Here is a 24,229-nt window from a genome sequence, read left to right as displayed (position 1 = left end):
CGCGCGTGTGTGTGTGTGTGTGTGTAGAGGCTGACATCACTTCCCCATAGGGTGTGACCCCAGAGGGGGCGGGGCATCGAGCCTGACCACCTCCCCATAAGGTGTGCCCCTGGAGGGGGCGTGGCATCGAGAGGCTGATGTCACCGCCCCATCAGGCAAGCTGTCTAGATGTCAAGAAGTGGTTGGACAGTGGGCAACTTGGGGGCGGTGCGTGAGTGGCGGTTGAAAGCTTTAGACTCATTGGAGTGGGGGTCGGGGGGAGGCTGCAGTGGGGGGACAGCAGGAGGAGAAAGACAGCAAGAGGCGCCTATCAGAGCAGGGCAGGACTGTGGAGAGGCCTGAGGCCTGTAGAGAGGCCTCTTCCAGAGCAGAGAGGCCTGTGGAGAGGCCTCTGCCAGAGCAAGGCAGGCCTGAGAGAGTGGAGGAAGGAGGAAAAGCCTTCCTGGAGCTTTGGAGGTCCGGGGTTGGAGGTTTGCAGACTGAGGTGTGCAGAACAGATAATAAAGGTCTGGGCTGCCCATTGGAGGCTTGGAAATTTGGTGGTCGAGGCTGCTCTGGGTTCTGGATAGCTAGCCCAGGACAAGGTAGTTGCAGGCACTTTTTCTGGCCTAAGTACTGTAAATAAAATTATTTTGTCACCTTTAATCTTGCCTTGCTTGTCTTGCTCCCAGGTCATAATAGACAGGCACAAAGAAAAGGAGAGAAAGAATAAAATGAAGATGGGACAACACTTTAGCCAAGCTTGGGTGAGTTCTTCTAAACACACTGAAACCCCTGTTTAAGGAGGTGGGCCTTAGGACCCCACAAGAGCAATTTTTCTGTGTGTGTGTGGCATCATCTGGGGTGGTAATTACTGGTTAACTAGGACTGGGGAGCCTAAGGAGTTCCACTGGTCCGCTGGTCTGCTGTTACCTATGTCATTTGATGGAGGACACAGTTGGTTGGCCTTAGATGTAGGAAATCCCTTCTGTTTGTGTTTGTGTGTTATTTGTTATGAGTGGTACTGAGTCTGCTTCACCTAAAGACCTTTGTGGTAGATCTTGACAGAGTGGTCTGCATATGTGTGTGTGTGTGTGTGTGTGCATGCGTGCGCGTGTGCACGCAGCTCCTGGGGCTTGAACTTAGGGCCTGGGCACTGTCCCTGAGCTGCTTTGCTCAACGTGACTGCTCTACCAGTTGAGCCACAGCTCCACCTCTGGCTTTTGGTGGTTAATTGGAGATGAGTCTCACAGACTTTCCTGCCCAGCTGGCTTTGAACTTCAGTCCTTAGATCTCAACCACCTGAGTAGCTAGGATTACAGGTGTGAGCCATTGGCACCCAGCTTTTTTTCTTCTTTCTAGTACAAAGACTTGCCTCAGGGTCTCAAGATTTCTTGACTTTCTAGAACATGATTGGCTCCTTACTCCTTGAGTCATGCCTTCAGCCCAAATTTGATGGTTAATTGGAGATAAATCTCAAGGAGTTTTCTTCCCAGGCTGGCTTCAAACCATGCTCCTCAGATGTCAGCCTTCTGAGAAGTCAGGATTACAGGTGTGAGCCACTGATATCCAGCCTTTTTTCCTTTCTATATACACACTGGTTGAATGGTTGGATGAATGGTTATTTACAAGGTTTTTTTTTTCTTTGCCGGTCCTGAGGCTTGAACTCAAGGCCTGGGCACTGTCTCTGAGCTGCTTTTCAAGGCTATCAGCACTCCACCATTTGAACCACAGTACCACTTCTGGCTTTTTCTGTTTGTGTGGTACTGAGCAATTTGAACCCAGGGCTTCATGCATGCTAGGCAAGCACTCTACCACTAAGCCACATTCTCAGCTAGTTACAAGTTCTTAGACTATGTTTCTTTCTTTCTTTTTTTTTTTTTCTTACACGGGCAGTCCCTCTGCCACTTGAGGCACACCTCTTTTTTTTTTTTTCTTGTATTTTAGATAGAGTCTGAAAAATCTTTCAACTTGTGCTTCTCTCATAGCTAGGATTATAGACATGAACCAGCATGCTTAGCTTATTGATGGAGATGGGGGCTCTCACTAACTTTAGCTGGGCTGGCCTTGAACTACAGTCCTGAACTCTGCCTCCTGAGTAGCTGGGATTTCAGGCTTTTGATTCTTGGATTATACGACAGGACAGAGTCTTAGCCTTTAATACTTTGGTGTCTTTGTGTCTCTATAGAGCTTGGTGTGTTGATGCTGCTCAGTCAGCACCCATGGTGTTTAATGATGGGAACTCATGTAAGGACCAACTCCTGAGTGGTGACATTTAAAACAACCTTGAGGCCATTTCCAGGCCACACTGGCCAAGGATGGAGAGGCTGCCCTGTCACAAAGCCCCTGAGACATGATGTCACACTCAGATGCCACTCTCCCTGAAATAGGAGAGCCCCAGTGCCTGGCTCGGCATGAGCCTGCGCTCCAGTGTCCCTCTCACACGGGGTCCTCGAGCCGGGCAGGCTGCGTGGATGCTGATGGTCAAAGGATTCTCTGCCAATCACTAGACAGGCTCAGAGCTGGTGAGTCTGGTTAGCGGGCGGGGCTGCCCTGCCAACCCAGAGCAATCAGCCAACAGGTGTCCTTGTATCCGGCCTACTGGCCCGCCCCCTGCTTCTCCTCTCCCACACTCTAAGCCCTTCAGTACAAGCTGACAGCTCCATTTCCTCTGTTATAAATGACTGGCAAAGCTTCCTGTTGAACCCTTGCTAGCGGGTTTCTCTGTAAGACAAGAGACTTGGCCTTCACACAATGTGCAGGCCTTTGAGTGCCAGACTCAGCCAGCGACGCAGTCACCTGAGCTGCTGATAAGTCTCAGACATAAGACCCAGGACTAGGTCTGAGACAATGGTGGCCTTCTCACTCCGGGAGGCCCCAGAGGACAGTATGGGTCCCCCAGGTGGGCAGACACCCCACCTCTGCTATCTGGGCAGCGGAGGCCCTAGAACTGAGAGCTTCTGGGTCATTCTCAGCACTGGGGACAGGCTGATTCCAGAAGAGCTCAGAGCAGCACCAGCACTGAGGCCAGGCAGAGGGAGAGCAGGATGTGGGAGCAATGGCAGAGGTGAGAAATCACAGCCCCTAATGAGGAGACTGGAGGAGAGAGGTGGGGTAGTGCACAGGAGGGGAGGGAGGGGAGAGCTGTGAAGATCCTCCCCCACCCCTGCTGCAGATGGCACTTGCAGGAAGATTGGTGGGAAAGGGGCAAAGTTACCACCTAAGTGAGAATGAGGCCTTGATCTTGTCACAGTGCTGATTGGAAGGGCCTGAGAATAAGGAAAAGAAGAGATGGAGGGAGACTGGGGATCCCTGAATGCCCAGGTTGGGAGAAGCCCAGACGGTGGGGAGCACGGGAATGGGGTCATGGGGAGCAGGTGCAGGGCGGAGGGCTCTGGAGGCAGGAAGTGGAGGACACCTCCATCTAAGCTGCTGCGCTGCGTGCCAAGCAGAGCAGGAGGAGGTAGAGGCAGGGAGCGCGACTCCCTGAGAGACTCTGAGACAGTTTCTGTGGAGATGGGGAGCTGGCAGGCCACCCGGGGCCCTCTCCTGAGGGACACCCCCAATAGCATCAGTTGAGATTTCCAAGAGAAAGGTATTATGAGATAGTGAAGTCTCCCTCACCATTCCTAAGATGGTGGTGGTGGTTATTATTTTTATTTTTATTTTTTTGTCGGTCGTGGGGCTTGAACTCTGGGCCTGGGCACTGTCCCTCAGCTCTTCAGCTCAAGGCGAGTGCTCTACCACTTGAGCTACAGCGCCACTTCCGGTTTTCTAGTGGTTTATTGGAGATAGGAGTCTCACGGTCTCTCCTGCCCGGGCTGGCTTTGAACCGCGATCCTCAGATCTCAGCCTCCTGAGTAGCTGTAATCACAGGCGTGAGCCACCAGCGCCCGGCTGGTGGTTATTATTTTGTGCCAGTCCTGGGGCTTGAACTCAGGGCCTGGACACTGTCCCGGAGCTTCTTTTACTCAAGGCTAGGACTCCACCACTTGAGCCACAGCGCCACTTCTGGCTTTTTAGTGGTAAACTGGAGATGAGAGTCTCATAGACTTTTCTACCTGGACTGGCTTTGAACTTCAATCCTTAGAACTCAGCCTCCTAGGTGGCTAGGATTATATGCATGAGTCAACCTGCTCAGCTCCAAAGACATTTGTAAATGCTACTTAAGCCAGAAACATGCCCGAAAGTGTTAGTAGGTTATTTTTTTTATTTGTTTTTTGCCGGTCCTGGGGTTTGAACTCAGGCCTGGGCACTGTCCCTGAGCAGCTTTTGCTCAAGGCTAGCGCTCTACCACTTGAGCCACAGCACTACTTCTGGCTTTTTCTGCTTGTGTGGTACTGAGAAGTTGAACCCAGGGCTTCACACTTGCTAGGCATGCTTCTACCACTATGCCACATTCCCAGCCCCAGTAATTTTTATTTACTTTGTATATGTACTACTTATTTACTATTTTAATTACCCACTTAACCTAGGGACATTTTCTGCCCAATTTCAACAGCTCTAAGCCTTTTTCCCTCATCCTTTCCTGTGCATCTTCCCCTGCTCCGATCTGGGGATCCTTCCCGGCTCTGCATAGAAACTAGGTTTATTGGGGGTGCAGGGTGGGGAACTGAGGTCTTGGGAGAAGCATCAGAGGATTTTACAAACTCCTGCTGAGTTTGAGGTACAGCTGCCCTGGCCAGCCAGGCCCTGGTTCTGGGCCTCCATCCCCCCCACACACCAGGAGGGGGCGCTGGAGTCCTGGCCTACAGGACACAGTGGCCATTGGCCCTCTTCTCTTCCTAGACTGAAGATGGTGCTGGGATTCTGCTGCCAGAGAGAAGGGTAAAGTTCATTATCTGGGCCCCAAATAATCAAAGATGGAGATCCCTACCTGGGCTGAAGATTGTGAGGTGTCTGGGAATTGGGGTAAGGGGAAGGAGCTATGTGTGAGCAGCAGAGCTGATGGCCTGGTCCTGCAAGGTGGGACATGCCTCAGTGTACGTGAACGCCTATCTACGTACGTGTGTGTGTGTATGTCTCTGTGTGTGTGAGTGTGTGTTAGTGTGTGTGTGAGTGTGTGAGTGTGTGTGTGTGTATGTCTCTGTGTGTGAGTGTGTGTGTGTGTGTGAGTGTGTGTGTGTGTATGTGTGTGTGTCTGTCTGTGTGTGTGTATGTCTCTGTGTGTGTGTGTGTGTATGTGTGTGTGTCTGTCTGTGTATGTCTCTGTGTGTGTGTGTGTGAGTGTGTAATCAGGGAGCCACTGTCCTGGCTGTGCCACTCTGTGCTTGGGACAAGCAGGACCTGTGCAGGAAGGAGGGCTGTGGGCAACTGTGGGGAAAGAGCGAATGTAGAACAAAATGCCCGGTGGTGCCAGTCCAGTGTAGCGGAGTTTAGCTGGGGGCTCTCCTGTTGGGCTCTCCCTCTGGGCAGGACAGACCCAGTCAATCACTGCAGGGGAAAGGAGGAGGGAGGGATCCAGGGGTGCATTGTGGGCTCTAGGCCAGGCAGGTAGCAGCGCTCAGCCCAAGGCCTGGTGCCCTGAGATTTGTTCAGCCTCAAACGCTGAATGGAGGCTGCCAGGTGGAGGAGGAAAGTGGCTCCCACTGCCGAGGGCCGGTGGCCAGGCTCATGCTCATGATGCCTTCTCTCACAGGCTCCACAGGTCCCTGTACCTGGTGCACATCTTCATTCTTGCAGGTAAGGGCTGAGGGCTGAGAGGGGCATGGCAGGGCCTGGAACCTGAGACATCATCCCAGTCTCCAGCTGCTCACCTGGGTTCCCAGCATTCCCAGGCTGTTAGAGGCCTGCCTGGCATTGCTCAAAGCCATGGCTGCACCACGGCCCTTCCTTCCCCCAGAGTGATCTGAGGATTTGAACCCACCTTTCAGTCTAAAGTCTACGCTGCTCTATCTCTAAAACCAAGACCAACCGAAGCCCATACAACCACTAATGCCCTAGAGATCATGTAACCACTAATGCTGTAGGGTAGAGCTCACATAACCGCTAATGTCCTCCGTTAGAGATCACACAACCACTAATCTCTAGGGTAGAGATCACACAACAGTGCCCTAGGATGGTGATCACACAACCACACAATCTCAGGGCAAAGTCACACAAGCACACAACACCCCAGGGCAGAGGTCACGCAACAAGACAACATTCTGGGGCAGAGATCAAACAACCATACAACATAGGACAGAGATCACACAACCACTAATGCACTAGGGTAGAAATCACACAGCTACACAACACTCTAGGATAGAGATCACAAAAGCACACAAACCACAGGACAGAGGTCACACAGCAACAACAGAATGGAGATCACACAACCATACAACAACCCAGGCAGAAATCAGATGTTTGCTTGCATACCTTTAGAACTATATATCTTTTCCAAATTTTTAAGTTAATACCTAATATCTTTGCTGACCGTGGATTTATTTATTTATTTTTGGTGCAGGTACTGTGTATTGAACACAAGGCCTAGACTCTGTCCCTGAGCACTTTTTTTTTTCCTTCAAAAGCTTAGTGTTTACCACTTGAACCACGGCTTTTCCACTTCTGGCTTTTTGTTGTTAGAGTTAAGAGTCTCACAGACTTTCCTGCCTGGGATGGCTTCAAATCATGATTCTCAGATCTCAGTCTCCTGGATAACTAGGATTACAGGCTTGAGCACCAGCACCTGCCTTTGACTGGATTTTGAGTCAGGTTCTCAGGATGTGGCCCAGGCTGGCCTCGGATTTGCAATCTTCCTGCCTCAGTCCTTTGAATGCTGAGATTATAGGAGTGTGCTACCACATCTAGCAATCTCTCTTTTACAGCAAGGTTCAAGGGGTTAAAAGGCTGTCATTTCCCATGTACAGTAAATAGTAAAACACAGAACTCTAGGGATGGTTCAAGTGGTAGACTGCTTTTGTTCAATTCCCCCAGCGCTGAACAAAAAACAAAAACAAAAGCAATGACATCATATTCGAAGTTTTCCCTAGTCTTTCTCATCAACCTGCAGGAGCGGGGTACTACTATTTCCAGATGTACATGGGGAAACCGGCGCTGGACTATGAGAATGCTGAGAAATCAACACAGGTAGTGTCTTCTGCGGCTGAGGCCTGGAGGCTGGGCCACAGGGATGATGCTGTCATCTATAATGTATCAGTCTGTCCATCCATCTATCATGTATGCATGTATGTATGTATGTATACCCATCCGTCTATCATCTTCACCCACCTAGGCATATACCAAGAGGACATGTGAAAGGGGGGTTCTGCTGGAATCCCATTTCTCTGGAAAAGTGTCAAAGCAGAGCTGATCCCCTCCCCTGGTCCCGCTCCATGATTCCACACCTTCCCCCCCCCCCCCCCCCACCCCACCCCCCCCCCCCCCCCCCCCCCCCCCCCCCCCCCCCACCCAGCATGGGCTGTCTGTCTATGGTAGTGCCCAGACCAAACCCACAGAACATGTGACTCCTGACCCAGTCCTCCACAGTCAGAGGTGAATGGGGCAGTGGTGACCTCCTGGGGATGACAGAGCCCAGGCCCCACAACCTGTGCCAGAACACCATGGGAGGCTGGGTGTAGGGAGGGACACGTTGGGAGCAGGTGCTGGCACTAAAGGCCCCAGCAACCAGCACTGCCACTCTACAGAGGAGGAAACTCAGAGTCTGGAGGGAAGCGAGCAGACCGGCAGCGCCCCCAGTGCCAGGACAGAGCCACACAGGCTCTAGGCCGCCTGTCCTGTGCTTTTGGGAAAATGTTATCTAGCAACACTGGAGAGCCCTGGGGTACATCTTTGGCAGTGACCATTCAGACGTGATCAAGAATGCTCTTGTTTACAAATGCATTGGAGGTCATTAAGTTCAACTTTAATTCCTTTCTAAAAACAAAAATCAAATATCTATTTTAAAAAGTTCTAGCCAGGCACCGGTGGCTCACGCCTGTCATCCTAGCTTCTCAGGAGGCCGAGATCTGAGGATCGAGGCTTGAAGCCAGCTCAGGCAAGAAAAGTCAGTGAGACTCTTATCTCCGAATTAACCACTCAAAAACCAGAAGTGTGGCTATGCTCAAAGTAGTAGAGCTCTAGCCTTGAACAGAAAAACCCAAGGACAGCACCCAGGCCCTGGGTTCAAGCCCCATGACCCCCCCCCCAAAAAAAAGTTCTTTGGCCAGGTGCTGGGGGCTCACACCTGTAATCCTAGCTACTTAGGAGGCTGAGATCTGAGAACAGTTCAAAGACAACCCAGGCAGAAATTCCAGGAGACTGACTCTTATCTTCATTTAATCCCTAGATAACCAGAAGTGGAGCTGTGGCTCAAAGTGATGGAGTGCTAGCCTTGAATAAAAGAGCCAGGAATGGCTGGGAATGACTTGTCATAGAGAGCCCCCACCCCAAGGAAACCACAAAACCAAAACATTTCTACTTATCTTCCTTTTTTTTTTTTGATCAGTCATGGGGCTTGAACTGTGGGCCTGGGCACTGTCCCTCACTTGAGCCACAGCACCACTTCCGGTTTTCTGTTGGTTTGTTGGAGATAAGTATCTCACGGCCTTTCCTGCCTGGGCTGGCTTTGAACCACAGTCCTTGTATCTCAGCCCCGAGTAGCTAGGATGACAGGTGTGAGCCACGGACGCCCAACCTTAGTTTCCTTTTAAAGATATTCTCGAGGCTGCTGACAGTCTGGGGATCTGCCGACTAGGCAGTGGCAGATCTCCGCAGCCTTCTGTCTCTCCTTGTCACTCAGCCAAGAGGGGAGACCGTGAGGCCGGTGTGGGGGCTGATGGATAAGTGCTACCCGGTGCCCGCTCAGGTGGGTCTGGGCTGGGAGGGTGTGGGTGTCTGTGTTAGTCATTCTCATAGTAACTGGGGGGGGGGTGCCCCTGGAGACAAGGGCCCCCAGGAACCACACTGTGTGTCAATTCTTATCTCCTGCAGAGGCAAAAACTCAGGGGTGAGAAGCAAGTCTCCAGAGTAAGGGAGGCCCCTGGCAAGGTGGGGAGGGGAACTCTGTGTGGACTCAGAGTCCCAGGGGGCCACGGCAAGTCCCCTTGGGGAAACTGACCCCAGCTCAGCTCAACCGGGAAGGACGGCAAGGGCCTGGGACAGCCCCAGGCGTGGCGACAGGAGGAGAGCTGAGGTCTGAATGCCGCACTGCCCACTTCGCAGGCCTCCCCCCAGACCACGGCCCCCAAGGAGGAAGAAGCACAAAATGATACCACCCCGCAGGAAGACACGGACAGTGTATCTCAGGAGGAAGGGCAGGTGAGGGTCTGGGGCAGGGAGGAGGAGAGAGAGGGTGGCAGGGACCTCAGGTTGGGAGGTGAGAAGCTGAGGCCTCCCCTGGCCCATCCCCAGCATGGATCCCCCTGACAGCCACCCGGAGGCGGCAGGGTGAGGAGGCTGCGGTGGGAAAGGCTGGTTCACCCTCGGGACCACTGGACCACTGCGCCATCCCAGAGGAGCAAGGAGCTCTATCTATGGGGAACTGGGGGGAACAGCCAGTGGGGCTCAGTCCTGGCCTCACCTCACATGATTGCTCAGTGTCCTCATCTGTACAGCACAGATTCTAATCTCACTACTGTGTCCCTCTTCTTCTATCCCAGGAAAAGAAAATGGTCCAACAGGAAGTTGCAGTACATCCATCTGGTAAGATGGCGGACCCCATGCTGTTGTTTTATCAGGACGCCTTCCTCCGAATCTCAGAAACAGTATCAGGACAGAGTCCAGATCTAGCAAACTTTCCTGACCTGGGGAGGAGGGGGAGAAACACCAGCCCTTGCAGGGGGAACCTACCTGGGCTCACTCCCTGTGTGGAGGCCACGCCCCCTAGCTGGTCGCCTAGCAACGTTTCTCCCAGTGGCCCCTGCTGTCAGGGAGTGCTGGGTGCTGGGTAAATTATCTTGTGGACAGGGAGATACAGGCCTACTGTTTTGTGTGTTTTAGAAGATTCGGAAGTGGAGATGGAGGAGGAGAAGTGGTCTGGGATGTGGGGAGCCCCACTTTGGAGAAAATTCTGGCTGAGTTGGTTCCCGGCCTCTGACAACCCAAAGATAAAGAGCCATGAATAAGAAGGGGTCCAATAAATCCTCCAGTTGCTGCTTCTAGAAGTCCAGCTTCATCCTTTCACGGGCCCCAGGCTGCCCGGAGAGCAGGGGCAGTGTGCAGACCACACGCCACACTCTCCCTCCTGCCAACACAGGGCCTCGGCTGCCAGCCTGGGCTCTGCCCCGTAGTGCCCGCACCTCACACAGGCCCAGGGGCCATGTAGGAAGGGTGGACCCTGTGGGGCCCCTGTCCTAGGGCGCTGAGGAGAGGCCGGGATCCCTCGTGGAGATGCTGCCGGCCCCGGCAAAGACAGCGCTCAGCCTCCAGCTCTGAGTGGCCTGTTCTCCAGCCCAGCCTGTTTCCGAAAGGCGCATGAAGAACTCTGGAGGGCCTCCGACACCGCCCCCACCAGCCACTGTGGGATGAAGACAGAGGGGGAAAGAGCACCCAGCTGTGGTGTGCAGATTTCAGGTACCTGGGCTGGTACCACCATGTCCCAAGCCGGGAGAACAAGAGAAAGCAAGCATTTCTTAGGAAACTGTGCAGGAAAGTCGGGGAGGGCAGCCAGGCAGGGGTGAGGCAGGGCTGTGGCTGTAGTGATGTGGGTCAGGGAGAGGCTTTTATGGAGTTCGTGGACTTTGGGGATCGGCTGTCTCTCTTTTTGTGAGCCTACTGTCCTGCCATCTCTTTTTCAGACCATATTTCAAAGTTCTTAGGCAGGAACTGCTTGGCAGCTCAGTTTTCTTCTCTGCCTTCCATCTGGCCCAATTCAGGGGCTGCATTTGCTTCCTCTTTCCTCCAGGCCTGTTCTTCCCATTGGGCTCACCCACAGTCCACCTGGACTTTGTGGTTTCTCTGTCATGTCTCCTTAAATGGGGGCCCCACCTCATTCATCCCTACACCTGCCCTGAGCGAGGATGTAGATCAACCAGGATCACAGCGACAGAAATCACAGCAGAAAGATAGGAGCTGTGATTTTCTCATTATAGAAGGGGAAACACAAGCCCAGGTTCACCTAATATAGTGACAAAGGAAAAAGGGGATCTCTCTCTCTCCCTGTCTCTCTCCTTTTATGTCCCTATCACTGCACAAGGGCAAGCCCGCCCTAGGGCCCCAGCCCACAGGTCTCCATGTCTTTTCCCTGGTAACCTCTCTGGCCACTGTACTTGAGGGAAGCAGGCTCAGATCCTTGACCACAGCCTCCCACTCCAGCCTGGCCATAGAGGAAACTTCTCAGCCCATAGGGGACAGAACACCAGCTTGCCTGAGGGGCCAGGGCAGCCGGTCAGTGCTGTGTCTGGGGGCTGCGAGGCTCAGCAAGGTGGCTCCCTGTTGGTTCCCATCAGGCCTTGCCAGGGAGACTTTGGCTCCTGATAGCTAACTGTGGATGTTAATGCTGACCCACTTCCTGCCTTCCTGATATACCCACTTCTTTGGGGTCTCAGGTAAGAAGTTGTGGCTGGGCCCATAGCTTGAGTGGCAGAGGCCCTTGCCCAGCAGATTCATGGCTTGGAATTCAAACCCAGCACTGTGTCTCCTGCCCCCCAAAAGGAAGCAGACATAGGATAATGGCAATGGGGTTAAATGAGGTCTGCAGATGCACTCTACTCTCCCCATCACCCAGGACACAGATACCACTTCCCTAAAGCTGGGGTGTGCTATGCCGAGGTTTAACATAGCAATCCTCCAATTAGGGTGCAGAGGTGACACACAGGGAGGAAAGCCAGCACGTGCGATGTTGGGCACAGCTGTGCCGCTGGGGTGGAGTGGGGACTTGGTGGCCTCTAGCGGGGCACAGCGCACAGCTGGTAGGGGGCTGGCATCACCACAGTTTCATAGACGCCAATGGTGCTGGGCCGGGGCTGGCCTGTGGGCACCGAGAAGCTGAAGCGCTGCAGGAGGCAGGTGAAGAAGAGGAAGAGCTCCATGCGCGCCAGGGGCTCCCCCAGACACGTGCGGGGGCCTATGAGGGATAAGGAGTGGAAACAAAGTCAGCTGGGGCCAGGGAGCTACCTCTTAGTCAGCCTGTCACCCCAGCGAGGGCACAGGGAGCCAGGCCCCCACGCACCTGCTGAGAAGGGCATGAAGGCCTCAGGCTTCACAAAGCGGCCCTGGGCGTCCAGGAAGTGTGCAGGGTGGAAGCGGAAGGGCTGCTCCCAGGTGCGCTCGTCCTTCAGCACAGACGACAGGTTGGTGAAGAGCGTGGTGCCCTGGTGGGAGGTGCTTGGTGAGGGGAGTCAGGGGCACCAAACACACGGCCACTGCCCTGGCCCACGTGCGTCCTTCCACCTGACCCTGGGCCCCTAGCAGCTCCAGCACACCACCCTTGTGTCCACAGCAGATGAGGGACACATTGACGTGTCCCCTGTGTGGCGACACTCCCACTGAACCTGCAGGTCTGCCTTTCCCTCAGCTCCAGAGGCCCTGAGCACAGGGCTGAACTTTTCTCCTGCATCCCTTACCTCCTAGATGTTAAAATGGGGATCCTAATCTTACTTGCTCAAAGTAAAGAGTCAAGCTGTGATGGTAGCTGGATGGTGGCTGACCTGGGCAAATGGAGGCTTGGCCTTACCTTGGGAATGAAGAAGCCCTTAACATCAATGTCACGTGTTGTCATATGGGGCGCACCCAAGGGGACAATGTCGGAAAAACGCTGCACCTCATGGATCACCGCACAAGTGAAGGGCATGTGGGACTGGTCCCCCATCTCTGGCCGCCGGGCCTGCCCGATCACCTCATCGATCTCCTGCTGCACGCGGCCTGCGTGGACAAGCAGAGACACCGCAGTCAGTCCCCAGACCTGTGCCCACCTGCCTCTGTGTGAAGAGTCGAGACCTGGTGAGGTCACTATGACTCCTGCTGAAGTGAAGCCTACATCCTGATTCCACTTTTCCTCCCTCCCTCTCCCCTCCAGTCCCAACTGGGCTCACACTGCACATCCGGGTGCAGGATCATGAGCAGCAGGGCCCACGACAGCGTGGTGGAGGTGGTCACCATCCCTGCAGTGAACAGGTCAAGCACCACCATGCGCAGGTTGTCCTCATTGAAGCTGCTGTCGGGGTTCCCCTTGGCCTGTGCAAAGACAAGGGGGTTCTGGGCTCAGGCAGCAGAGGACAAGGCTCCAGACAGCCTCCACTGTCCCCTCCAGCCTGGAGCCCGGCCTCCCTTCCACAGCACCCTCAGGCCCTGGCCCTGGCCAGTCTGTGGGGCAGGGTGGTCAGAGCGCACCTTCTCCACCTCAGCCAGGAAGGCGTCGGTCAGGTCTCGCGGTGGCTCAGCGGGGTCCCGGGTCATCTTGTGCTCTGCCAGCAACTCATCCAGTGTGGCCGTGAAGGCTTTATATGCAGGGAAGACCTTCCCAAACAGCCCGGGGATGCACAGGAGCACGGGGACTGCATTCAGCAACTGTGAGAGCACAGAAGGGAGGAGTCCTGTGTTCAGTGTAAACCTGGACCGTTCTCTGATCCTGTGACCTCCAGGAAGGACCACACAGACCATCCCTAACTCTACGTGTCACTTTTTCCTCTCCCCAGTGGCAGCCTCCTTGCTCTCTCTGGCTCCAACAGGGACATGGGGCACAGGTGGTCACTCTCTGGAGCTCTATGACCCCTAAGTCCCTTCTCAGGCCTGTTGTCTGAGTTTCCCCAGATCTAGGCTTGACCTTCTCTGACCTCTCCTCATGCCCACTCCTCATGCCATCGAATACAAACCCTTTCCCTGGAGCTCCAGCTGCAGGAGCTGGCCCTGCAGAGGATTCTGAGTCCGCACCATGGGTATGAGGCCGGACGGTTCCTTCAGAGTGCCATACAACAGCTCCAACATTCTGTCCAGGGAGGCGTCATCATACTCGAAGCGGCGGGCGTAGATGAGGGAGGCGATCACGTTGCACACGGCTTTGTTCAGGAGAGCCTTGGGGCTGAACGGGTGACCTGGGAGCAGTAATGACATCAATGCATTGACCTCCCCTCAGCCCCCCCAGCCCCCCCCACCCCCTTCCTCGTTTTGCTGTGTCCCTCCTGCCAACGCTCACCGGAGTGGTCAGCGAAGGCCTCACAGAGGCAGCCGGCCTCCTGGGTCACCCATTGCTCCAGCGATTTCTTGCCCAGGCCGAAGTTGCGCAGGGTGAACATGGAAAACCGCCTCTGTTCGCGCCAGGCGCGGCTGTGGCGGGCCATGATCAGCCCTGAAGAGAGGGGGCGGGGAACTGGCTCCAGACTCACATCCAATCCGTGACCTAGACAGGACCCAGGCACCGCCTATCCACCAATCAGCGACCTGGGCGTGACTCGGGCCGTCCCTCCTCCAATCACATTCCTGCCCCGCCTCCCACACGCTGCAGGTGTGTCCTGGCCACGCCCACTGCCTTCCAGACCTGCTCCCTGTCCTCCCTCCCGAGCCCCGCCCTCCGACCTCCCAGGGCCCCTGTCCTCAGGTCACTGTCCCCAGGTCAGTCCCCAGGCTGCCGCCCCTGCCGCCCTTTGCCTTGAGATCTGGGTCCGAAGCCCAGGTGTTCCAGCGCGGGCATGGGCGGGCGGTCAGCGGTGTCCTCGCTGTGCTTCACCAGCGCCTCGCGCACGGCCTCCAGCCCGTTCACCACCACCACTGGCCTCCAGCCCAGGTGCAGGCTGACCACCTCCCCGAAGCGGCGCTGCAGCTGCGGGGAGCCCGGCGTTCTCCTCAGACAGGGCCCGGTGCCACCCCGGCCTTTGCCCCGCCACACGTTGGTCTTGGAAAGCCCAGACTGTGATCAGGGCCTGCGGTGCCCTCCCCAGGGAGCCTCTCAGCCTCTGGGGCTCAGCTCCCTGCGCGGCCTGTGGCTTCCCAGCACTGGCTCTGTGTGCTCCTCACCTTGTAGAAGCAGTATGGCAAGTTCTGGAAATCCATCTCCAGCAGGTTGCCCAGCCCTGGCAGAGGCACAGGGCCCGGCGGGTAGTGAGCAGCCCAGCGCTGGCGCCGGTGCATCAGGTCCACCAGGAGCAGGAAGATGGCCACGGCCACGGCCACGGCCCAAAGTGCTTCCCCTGTCAGCAGCCCCATGGCGGCCTCCGAGCTCCCTGGATTCCTCCACTCCAGTGCCAGGACTGGACTGGGCACTGAACCAATCTGGGAGGGTCCCTTAGCTGAGGCTGACCTTTGTCTCTGCCAGGAATCCACCTGGGCAGGCGTCCATGGTGCTGGGCAGGGCCAGGGCAGCTCCCAGGCTGGGACAACTGCAGAGGTCTCTGTCCTTCTCCCATTGCTATTCAGAGCAGCAGGGAGCAGGCAGACCTGGCAGGGGGCCATCCCTCCTGCATCAAGCACTGCCTGCCTGCTCCAGCCTTGGACTGAGTCTGGATTCTTCTGGAGGAGACTTCCCAGGTCTTCAGCTCTCCCCCTGGGTTATCAAACACCAAAGCCTGCCATAGCCCTGCCTGACATTGCTCAAAGCCAAGGCTGCTCTAAGGCCCTTTCTGCCCTCTCAGAGTGAACTGGGGGTTTGAACCCAGTTCTCAGTCTAAAGTCTATTCTCCATCCTAACACCTAGACCAACCAAAGCCTCCACAACCACTACTGACTAGGGTAGAGATCACACAACCACTCTTGCTCTAGGGTAGAGGTCACACACTGTACAACTCTTCCAGATGGAGATCACACAACCACACAAATCTCAGGGCAGAGGTCACACACCCACACAACACCCCAGGGCAGAGAAAAACAACCACATAATACCCTAGGCCAGGGACCAAACAGCCACCCCTGCCCTAGAGTAGAGATCACACAGCCTATCACTGAGGTCACCCAACCTCAAAACACCCCAGGGCCGACATCACACAACCAGAGAACACCCCAGGTAGAACTCACACAACCAGAGAACACCCCAGGGTAGGGATCACACAAACAGATGACACAACACACAACCATATAGCACACAACCACATAGCACTCCAGGTCAGAGATCATATAACCTCAAACACCCAGGGCAGACATCACATAACCAGAGAGCACCCCAAGGTAGGGATCACACAACCAGATGACACCCCAGGGGAGACATCACACGGCCACACAAAAACCCAGGGCTGAGATCACACAACCACACAACACTAAAGGACAGAGTTCACACAATCACACAGTACGCTAGGGAGAAGATCAGATTTTTGCTAGGATACCTTTGGTAGAATTACATGTCTTTTCTAAATTTCAAGGTAGTATCTAATATCTTTGTTGGTTGATGTTTTATTTATTTTGAACTCAGGGCCTCGACTCTGTCCCTAAGGTCTTCTTTTTCTTTTCTTTTTTCTTTTTCTTTTTTTATTTTATTCAAGGCTAGTGCTTTACCATTTGAACCACGTTCTGGTTTTTGTTTTTTCTTTTGGAGGCTTATTGGACAGAAGAGTATGGAGGACTTTTCTGCTTGGACTGTCTTCAAATCATGATCCTCAGATCTCAGTCTCCTGGATAACTAGGATTACAGGCTTGAGCACCAGCACCTGCCTTTGACCGGATTTTGAGTCAGGTTCTCACCATTTGGCCCAGGCTGGCCTCACATTTGCAATCTGCCTGCCTCAGTCCCCTGACTGCTGAGATTATAGGAGTGTGCCACCACGTCTAGCAATCTCTCTTTTACAGCAAGGTTCAAGGGGTTAAAAGGTTGTAATTTGTGGTGTATTGTAAATGTGAACATTGGGGGCTGGGAAAGTGGCTCAGTGTTAGAGCGCTTGCCTAGCATGCGTGAAGTGTGATTCCTTAGCACTATAGAAGCAGAAAAAGCCAGAAGTGGTGCTGTGGCTCAAGTGGGTGGAGCGGTAGCTTTGAGCTGAAGAGCTGAGAGACAGCGCCCATAACAGCCAACTTGACCAAAAACAAAAAAAAAAACAAAAAGTGAACATTTGAAAACACAGGACTGTAGTCATGGCTCAAGTGGTAGACAGCTTGAGTTCAATTCCCCTGATATTGAACAAGGAAAAAAAAAAACGCAATGACATCACATTGAAAGTTTTCCATCATCACCAACCTGAAGGAGCAAGGTACTACTAATTCTAAAAGTCTGTGGGGAACATGGGGCTTAACTGAGACTGCTGAGAAATCAAAACGGGTAGTGTCTTCTGGGCTGGGGCCTGGAGGCTGGGCCAGCTTCACTTGAAGCTGTATAGGGATTATGTTATCTGTGATCTATGGATCAATCCATCCATCTGTATTGTATGTATGTATGTATGTATACCCATTCGTCTATCATCTTCACCCACCTAGGCATATACCAAGAGGACATGTGAAAGGGGGGTTCTGCTGGAATCCCATTTCTCTGGAAAAGTGTCAAAGCAGAGCTGATCCTCTCCCCTGGTCCTGCTCCATGATTCCACACACCCTTTCCCAATTCCGACCCCTTGCCCCCCCCCCCCCGTCCCCAGCATGGGCTGTCTGTCTATTGTAGTGCTCAGACCAAACCCACATGAACAAGTGACTCCTGGCCCGGTCCTCCACAGTCAGAGGTGAATGGGGCAGTGGTGACCCACTGGGGTTGACAGAGCCCAGGCCCCACAACCTGTGCCAGAACACCATGGGAGGCGGGGTGCAGGGAGGGACATGTTGGGAGCAGCTGCTGGCACTAAAGGCCCCAGCAACCAGCACTGCCACTCTACAGAGGAGGAAACTCTGGAGGGAAGGGAGCAGACTGGCAGCGCCCCCAGTGCCAGGACAGAGCCGCACAGGCTCTCAGATGCCTGTCCTGTGCTTTGGGGACTTACTTGTTATCTAGCAGAGCCCTGGGGTACATTTTTGGCACTGATCATTCAGACATCATAAGAAACTCTTGTGTGCAAATGCATTAGAGGTCATTAAGTTCAACTTTGATTCCTTTTTTAAAATCAAATCTCTCTTTTAAACAGCTCTTCAGCTAGGCCCTTCAGGCTCCCCCCTATAATTTTAGCTACTCAGGAGGCTAAGATCTAAAGATCACAGTTTGAAGCCAGCACAGGCAGAAATTCCATGAGACTCTTTTTCTTTTTTTGGGGGGGGGCGTCAGTTGTGGGCTTGAACTCAGGCCCCAGGAGCTGTCCTGAACCTCTTTGTGCTCCAGGCTAATGCTCCACCACTTAAGGGAACGCACCGCCTCCGGTTTTTGGTGGGTAATTGGAGATAGAGTCTCACAGGGACTTTTCTGCCCAGGCTGGCTTCAAACCTAGATCTCAGCCTCCTGAGTATCTAGGATTACAGTGGGAGCCACCAGGGCCCCACTCAGCATTTTCTTTTTTGAGAATTTAGTAGTAGTACTTTGGAATTTTTTTTTAGATTCCCTCTCTTCTTGGTTCAGGAATGTTAACTTTTTTTTTTTTTTTCGGGTCCCATCACGGGGCCTGAACTCTGGGCCTGGGCGCTGTCCCTCAGCTCTACAGCTGAAGGCTAGCGCTTTACCACTTGAGCCACAGCGCCACTTCTGGCTTTTTTCTTTTTGCTTATGTGGTTCTGAGGAATCGAACCTAGGGCCTCAGACATGCAAGGCAAGCACTCTACCACTGAGCCACCTTCCCAACCCCCAGGAATGTTAACTTTTATCCCTCTCAAGACCTCAGGTTTGGGTCTAGGAAAGTGGCTCAGTGATAGAGCGCTTGCCTAGCATGCATGAGACCCTGTGCTCGATTCCTCAGCAGCACATAAGTGAAAAAAAAAAAAACCAGGAAGTGGAGCTGTAGCTCAAGTGGTAGAGCGCTAGCCTTGAGCTGAAAAGGTGAGGGACAGCGCCCAGGCCCAGAGTTCAGGCCCCATGACTGGACCCCCGCTAAAAAAGACATCAGGTTTGAATGGCTCATGTCATAGAGAATCTGCCCCTATCCTTACAATGCAAAACAACAAAACCAAACATTTCAGTTTGGCTCTGTTTTAAGTACACGGGTTGGTGCAATAATTTTCAAGCTAGGACAATAAGAGGAAGCAAGTGTTTCCTAGGGCTGTGCCACAGCAGCCTGGGGCTGGCAGGCGGGGTGAAGGCAGGGCTGTGGCTGTAGCGATGTGGGGTTGGGAAAGGCTTTTCTAGACTTAGAGGTGTTTCTCTCTCTCTCTCTCTCTCTTTCAGGTCATAAACCCTGAACTGTGGGCCTGGGAGCTGTCCTTCAGCTCTTCAGTTCAAGGCTAGCACTCTACCACTTGAGCCACAACACTACTTCCAGCTTTTTTCTGCTCATGTGGTACTGAGGAATCGAACCCAGCACCTCATGGCATGCAAGGCCAGCACTCTACCTCTGAGCCACCTTCCCAGCCTCCCTCTGTCTTTTTGTAGACCCAATTGACTGGCTGTCTCTTTCTCAGATCAGATCACTTCCTTGGGCAGGATATTACTTACCAGCCCAGTTTTCATTCCTATCTTGCCCCTGACCCATTTCATGGGCCGGGCTTGCCTCTTCATTCCTCCAGGGCTGTTCTGCCCATGAAGCTCACCTGCAGCCCACCTGCCATTGCTGTTGCTCTGTCCAGGTTCCTTAAATGGGGTCCTCTCCACATTAATCCCTACATCTACCCTCCGTGAGGATCTAGGTCAGCCAGGATCACAGCCTTAGAAATTGGAGCAGAAAGACAGGAGCTGTGGTTTTCTCATCATAGAAGGGGAAACCAAAAGCCCAAGTATCCTGACACAGAAAATGGGATCTCTCTCTCTCTGTCTCTCTCTGTCTCTGTCTCTGTCTCTCTCTCCAAACCATCACCTTCTCTGTCCCCATCATTGCACAAGGTCAAGCCCTCCCTAGGGCCTCAGCCCACAGGTCTCCATTTCCTGCCCTGGACAATTTTCCGGCCGGTGTAGTTGAGGTGGCTTCCTGTTGGTTCCCATTAGTCCTTGCCAGGGAGACTTTGGCTCTGGATAGCTAACTGTGGATGTGAATGCTGACCCACTTCCTGCCTTCCTGATGTACTCACTTCTTTGGGGTCTCAGGTAAGAAGTTGGGGCTGGGTGCATAGCTTGAGGGGCAGAGGCCCTGCCCAGCAGATTCATGGCTTGGAATTCAAACCCAGTATTGCCCCTCCTGCCCATCAAGAAAGAAACCAGACAGAGTGGCGTTGTTTGAGAGGCTTCTTCCTGCTTCAGTATCCGGGTATTTGGGATGGGGCTGAAATAGGGTGTCCAGATGCATCCAACCCCCCTCCTTCACCCAGAGCACTGATACCTCCTCCTGACACAGGCGCCATGGAAGGCTCTGCTCATGACTTGGGCAGAAAGCCTTGTGTCCCGGGAAGATTGCGGGTGATGCAAAGGGGGCTGTTGAGGTTTGACATAGCACCATTAGGGTGCAGAGGTGACACACAGGTAGGAAAGGGGGCGGTCCTGGGGGTTCTGGTTAGAGCCAGCACGTGCGATGTTGGGCACAGCTGTGCCGCTGGGGTGGAGTGGGGACTTGGTGGCCTCTAGCGGGGCACAGCGCACAGCTGGTAGGGGGCTGGCATCACCACAGTTCCATAGACGCCAATGGTGCTGGGCCGGGGCTGGCCTGCGGGAACCGAGAAGCTGAAGCGCTGCAGGAGGCAGGTGAAGAAGAGGAAGAGCTCCATGCGCGCCAGGGGCTCCCCCAGACACGTGCGGGGGCCTGGGAACAGGGAGTGGGGACGTTCAGCAGCGGCCTGGGGGCCACCTCCCAGCCAGCCTGTCACCCCAGGGAGGGCACAGGGAGCCAGGCCCCCACGCACCTGCTGAGAAGGGCATGAAGGCCTCAGGCTTCACAAAGCGGCCCTGGGCGTCCAGGAAGTGTGCAGGGTGGAAGCGGAAGGGCTGCTCCCAGGCGCGCTCGTCCTTCAGCACTGACGACAGGTTGGTGAGGAGCGTGGTGCCCTGGTGCGGGCATGGTGACAGAGGCTCAGGACACCCGACCATCACGCATGATACACAGCCACTGCCCTGGGCTGTGTGTGTCCCTTCACCTAATCCCGAGCCTCACACAGCTCTGGGGCACCGCCCTTGCGCCCACAGCAGGCAGAGGACACATTTGTGTAGGGAGCCCCCAGGCACCCCCAATCCCTGTATGGGGACCCTTTCATGGCCCTGCCAGTCTACTTTCTCCTGGCCCAAAAGATACTGAGCAAAGAGCTGAACTTACCTCCTGCATCCCTCACCCCGAAGATTATAACATGGCGGTCCTCAATTGTATTACTTGCACAGAATACAGGACCAAGCTGTGGATGGCAGCTGCATGATCACTGGTCTGTTCTAGCATGCTAGGACTTACCTTGGGGATGAGGAAGCCCCGGATATCAATGTCCCGTGATGTCATATGCGGCACCCCCAAGGGGCCAATGTCAGCAAAGCGCTGCACCTCATGGATCACCGCGCAGGTGAAGGGCATGCGGGCCTGGTCCCCCATCTCTGGCCACCGCGCCTGCCCGATCACCTCATCGATCTCCTGCTGCACGCGGCCTGCGTGGCGAGCAGAGACACCGCAGTCAGTGCCCAGACTTGTGCCCACCTGCCCCGGCCTCTGTGTGAAGAACTGAGACCAGGTGAGGTCATCATGACTCCCGCTGAAGTGAAGCCTACACCCTGATTCCACTTTTCCTCCCTCCCTCTCCCCTCCAGTCCCAGCTGGGCTCACACTGCACATCCGGGTGCAGGATCATGAGCAGCAGGGCCCACGACAGCGTGGTGGAGGTGGTCACCATCCCTGCAGTGAACAGGTCAAGCACCACCATGCGCAGGTTGTCCTCATTGAAGCTGCTGTCGGGGTTCCCCTTGGCCTGTGCAAAGACAAGGGGGTTCTGGGCTCAGGCAGCAGAGGACAAGGCTCCAGACAGCCTCCACTGTCTCCTCCAGCCTGGAGCCCGGCCTCCCTTCCACAGCACCCTGAAGCCCTGGCCCTGGCCAGTCTGTGGGGCAGGGTGGTCAGAGCGCACCTTCTCCACCTCAGCCAGGAAGGTGTCGGTCAGGTCTCGGGGTGGCTCAGAGGGGTCCCGGCTCATCTTGTGATCTTCCAGCAGCTCATCCAGCAGGGCCATGAAGGCTTTCTGTGCAGGGAAGAACTTCCCAAGCAGCCCGGGGATGCGAAGGAGCACGGGGACTGCATTCAGCAACTGTGAGAGAGCACAGATGGGAAGAGTCCTTCTGTTTTCACTGTACACCTGCACCATTCTCTGATCCTGCCACCTCCAGATGTACACATCCTCTGCCTGTCCCCACCTGTCGCCTGTTCCTCTCCCCAGAGGCAGCCTCCTTGCTTTCTCTGGCTCCAGGCACAGGGGGACACAGGTGGTCACTCTCCAGAGCCTTCTGCTCCCAAGTCCCTTCTGTCATGCCTGTTGACTCAGTTTCCCCAGATCTAGGCTTGACCTGTGACCTCTCCCCATGCCCTCTCCCCATGCCATGGCATGCAAACCCTTCCCCTGGAGCTCCAGCTGCAGGAGCTGGCCCTGCACAGCCCCTGTGTCCACACCATGCGCATGATGCTGGACTCCTCCTTCAGACTGTGCTGCAACAGCTCCAGCATTCTGTCCAGGGAGGTGGCATTGTACTGGAAGCGTCGGGAAAAGATGAGGGAGGCGATCACATTGCACATGGCTTTGTTCAGGAGAGTCTTGGGGCTGAACGGCCGACCTGGGAGCAGTAAGTAAGATCTCTCTTCTTGCCTCTGGCTGCCTCAGTTGTGCTTGTGTCCCTCCTCCCTTGCTCCCCACCAACACGGCTCACCGGAGTGGTCAGCGAAGGCCTCACAGAGGCAGCCGGCCTCCTGGGTCACCCACTGCTCCAGCGACTTCTTGCCCAGGCCGAAGTTGCGCAAGGTGGACATGGAAAATCGCCTCTGTTCGCGCCAGGCATGGCAGTAGTGGGCCATTATAACCCCTGGGAAGGGGGGCCGGTGGGAGTGGAGACGTGGGTGTGACTCTAGCTGTGCTTCCAATCCCTGACCTGAACACCTCCCAGGCACTGCCTCACCACCACTCAGCCTTGTGACCGGAACCCCACCTCCAATCAGTGAGCTGGGAGTCCTTCCTTCCCTCCCCCAATCAGATTCCTCCCCTGCCTTCCTGGAATGAATGCAGGTCACCCTGGCCTCATCCACTCTTCCCTCACCTGCTCCCTTCCTGCCTGCTTCTGATTGCTTCCCCTGAGCCCCGTCCCTCTGTCCTCTTCACAGGCCCCTGTCCTCTGGTCACTGTCCCCAGGTCAGTCCCGAGGCCACTGCCCCTGCCGCCCCTTGCCTTGAGATCTGGGTCCGAAGCCCACGTGTTCATAGATGGGCATGGGCGGGCGGTCAGCGGTATCCAAGCTGTGCTTCACCAGCGCCTCACGCACGGCCTCCAGCCCGTTCACCACCACCGCTGGACTCCAGCCCATGTGCAGGCTGACCACCTCCCCGAAGCGGCGCTGCAGCTGCGGGGAGCCCGGCGTTCTCATCAGACAGGGCCCTGGTTCAAAGACCCTTGGGTCTTGGGCACCCAGTGCAATCAAGCAGGGTCAGGAGGGGCCTGGCTTTGGGATGCTGGAGGCCACACCCTCCGTGCTCAGGAAGACCTCCCTGCAAAGCCCACTGGCTGTGAGCTCCACAGAAACCCAAGACTGCCACAGGAGCTCTTAGCATTCCTTTGTGCAGGAGCACAGACTTCCACAGGGAGTGTGACCCCACAAGCAGGACCCTAAGAACATAGGGAGCACCATAGGTCAGGGGCCACCTGACCAACAACTGAAAGGCTTCCCAGAGCCTCAGCCCTGATATCCAGGAAAGACCTGGTGGTCAGGCAGGTCTGCTCTGGCACCTGCATCCCAAACCTGCTGCCGTGTGTCACCCCCGGCCTTTGCCCCGCCACACGTTGGTCTTGGAAAGCCCAGACTGTCCTCAGGCCCTGCAGTGCCCTCCCCAGGGAGCCTCTCAGCCTCTGGGGCTCAGCTCCCTGTGCGGCCTGTGGCTTCCCAGCACTGGCACTGGGGGCTCCAGGTGCCCTCTGCTGCCCACCACCTGCTCCTCACCTTGTAGAAGTAGTATGGCAGGTTCTGGAAATCCATCTGCAGCAGGTTGCCCAGCCCTGGCAGAGGCACAGGGCCCGGTGGGTAGTGAGCAGCCCAGCGCTGGCGCCGGTGCATCAGGTCCACCAGGAGCAGGAAGATGGCCACGGCCACGGCCACGGCCCACAGTGCTACCCCTGTGAGCAGCCCCATGGCGGCCTCCAAGCTCCCTGGTTTCCTCCACTCCAGTGCCAGGACTGGACTGGGCATTTAACCAACCTGGGAGGGTCCCTTAGCTGAGGCTGACATTTGTCTCTGCCAGGAATCAACCTGGGCAGGTGT

At 55.1% G+C, this 24,229-nt stretch overlaps 3 protein-coding genes across 7 annotated transcripts; 1 reads left to right on the top strand and 2 right to left on the bottom strand.

The window, feature by feature from the left end:
• The first annotated feature begins 574 nt into the window (after positions 1–574).
• On the top strand, positions 575–20,342 carry LOC105992058. Of its 5 annotated transcripts, none has more exons than XM_013024865.1 (9): positions 575–746; positions 4,768–4,806; positions 5,618–5,661; positions 6,971–7,047; positions 8,699–8,764; positions 9,121–9,216; positions 9,558–9,600; positions 9,901–11,702; positions 20,259–20,342. In XM_013024865.1, the coding sequence occupies exons 2-8, from the start codon at positions 4,775–4,777 to the stop codon at positions 10,020–10,022; spliced, it is 480 nt and encodes a 159-aa protein (XP_012880319.1). In that variant the 5' UTR covers positions 575–746; positions 4,768–4,774; the 3' UTR covers positions 10,023–11,702; positions 20,259–20,342. The 5 variants fall into 5 exon arrangements, with proteins under 5 accessions (XP_012880319.1, XP_012880317.1, XP_012880315.1 ...); XM_013024863.1 differs by having other exon boundaries at positions 9,898–11,702; XM_013024861.1 differs by lacking the exon at positions 20,259–20,342 and having other exon boundaries at positions 9,558–9,989.
• On the bottom strand, positions 11,715–15,051 carry LOC105992055 (cytochrome P450 2D17-like). Its single transcript, XM_013024856.1, has 9 exons — positions 14,848–15,051; positions 14,482–14,653; positions 14,030–14,182; positions 13,768–13,928; positions 13,228–13,404; positions 12,930–13,071; positions 12,572–12,759; positions 12,068–12,209; positions 11,715–11,962 (listed from the first exon to the last, which is right to left on the bottom strand). The coding sequence occupies exons 1-9, from the start codon at positions 15,034–15,036 to the stop codon at positions 11,784–11,786; spliced, it is 1,503 nt and encodes a 500-aa protein (XP_012880310.1). The 5' UTR covers positions 15,037–15,051; the 3' UTR covers positions 11,715–11,783.
• Positions 20,018–24,100, bottom strand: LOC105992059 (cytochrome P450 2D17-like). Its single transcript, XM_013024867.1, has 9 exons — positions 23,912–24,100; positions 23,146–23,317; positions 22,634–22,786; positions 22,380–22,540; positions 21,844–22,020; positions 21,546–21,687; positions 21,183–21,370; positions 20,647–20,788; positions 20,018–20,546 (listed from the first exon to the last, which is right to left on the bottom strand). The coding sequence occupies exons 1-9, from the start codon at positions 24,098–24,100 to the stop codon at positions 20,368–20,370; spliced, it is 1,503 nt and encodes a 500-aa protein (XP_012880321.1). The 3' UTR covers positions 20,018–20,367.
• Positions 24,101–24,229: the final 129 nt, after the last annotated feature.

The sequence above is a fragment of the Dipodomys ordii genome, unplaced genomic scaffold (assembly GCF_000151885.1).
Source record: "Dipodomys ordii isolate 6190 unplaced genomic scaffold, Dord_2.0 Scaffold79, whole genome shotgun sequence".
NCBI lineage: Eukaryota > Metazoa > Chordata > Mammalia > Rodentia > Heteromyidae > Dipodomys > Dipodomys ordii.
Note: the sequence above shows the minus strand (reverse complement) of the source record. Positions and strands in the feature narration are given on the sequence as shown.

Bases quoted from the DNA above. Each gene is read 5' to 3' on its own strand.
- LOC105992058 (XM_013024861.1), top strand. From the start codon at position 4,775: ATGGTGCTGGGATTCTGCTGCCAGAGAGAAGG. The intron at 7,048-8,698 runs GTAGTGTCTTCT...CTTGTCACTCAG, and splicing joins ATGCTGAGAAATCAACACAG to CCAAGAGGGGAGACCGTGAG. The intron at 9,217-9,557 runs GTGAGGGTCTGG...CTTCTATCCCAG, and splicing joins TATCTCAGGAGGAAGGGCAG to GAAAAGAAAATGGTCCAACA.
- LOC105992055 (XM_013024856.1), bottom strand. From the start codon at position 15,036: ATGGGGCTGCTGACAGGGGAAGCACTTTGGGCCGTGGCCGTGGCCGTG. The intron at 14,183-14,481 runs GCAAAGGGCGGC...CCCTCTCTTCAG, and splicing joins CTTCGGACCCAGATCTCAAG to GGCTGATCATGGCCCGCCAC. The intron at 13,929-14,029 runs GTGAGCGTTGGC...TACTGCTCCCAG, and splicing joins GGCCTTCGCTGACCACTCCG to GTCACCCGTTCAGCCCCAAG.
- LOC105992059 (XM_013024867.1), bottom strand. From the start codon at position 24,100: ATGGGGCTGCTCACAGGGGTAGCACTGTGGGCCGTGGCCGTGGCCGTG. The intron at 21,688-21,843 runs GTGCGCTCTGAC...GTCTTTGCACAG, and splicing joins TCCTGGCTGAGGTGGAGAAG to GCCAAGGGGAACCCCGACAG. The intron at 21,371-21,545 runs GTGAGCCCAGCT...CTCGCCACGCAG, and splicing joins CCTGCACCCGGATGTGCAGT to GCCGCGTGCAGCAGGAGATC.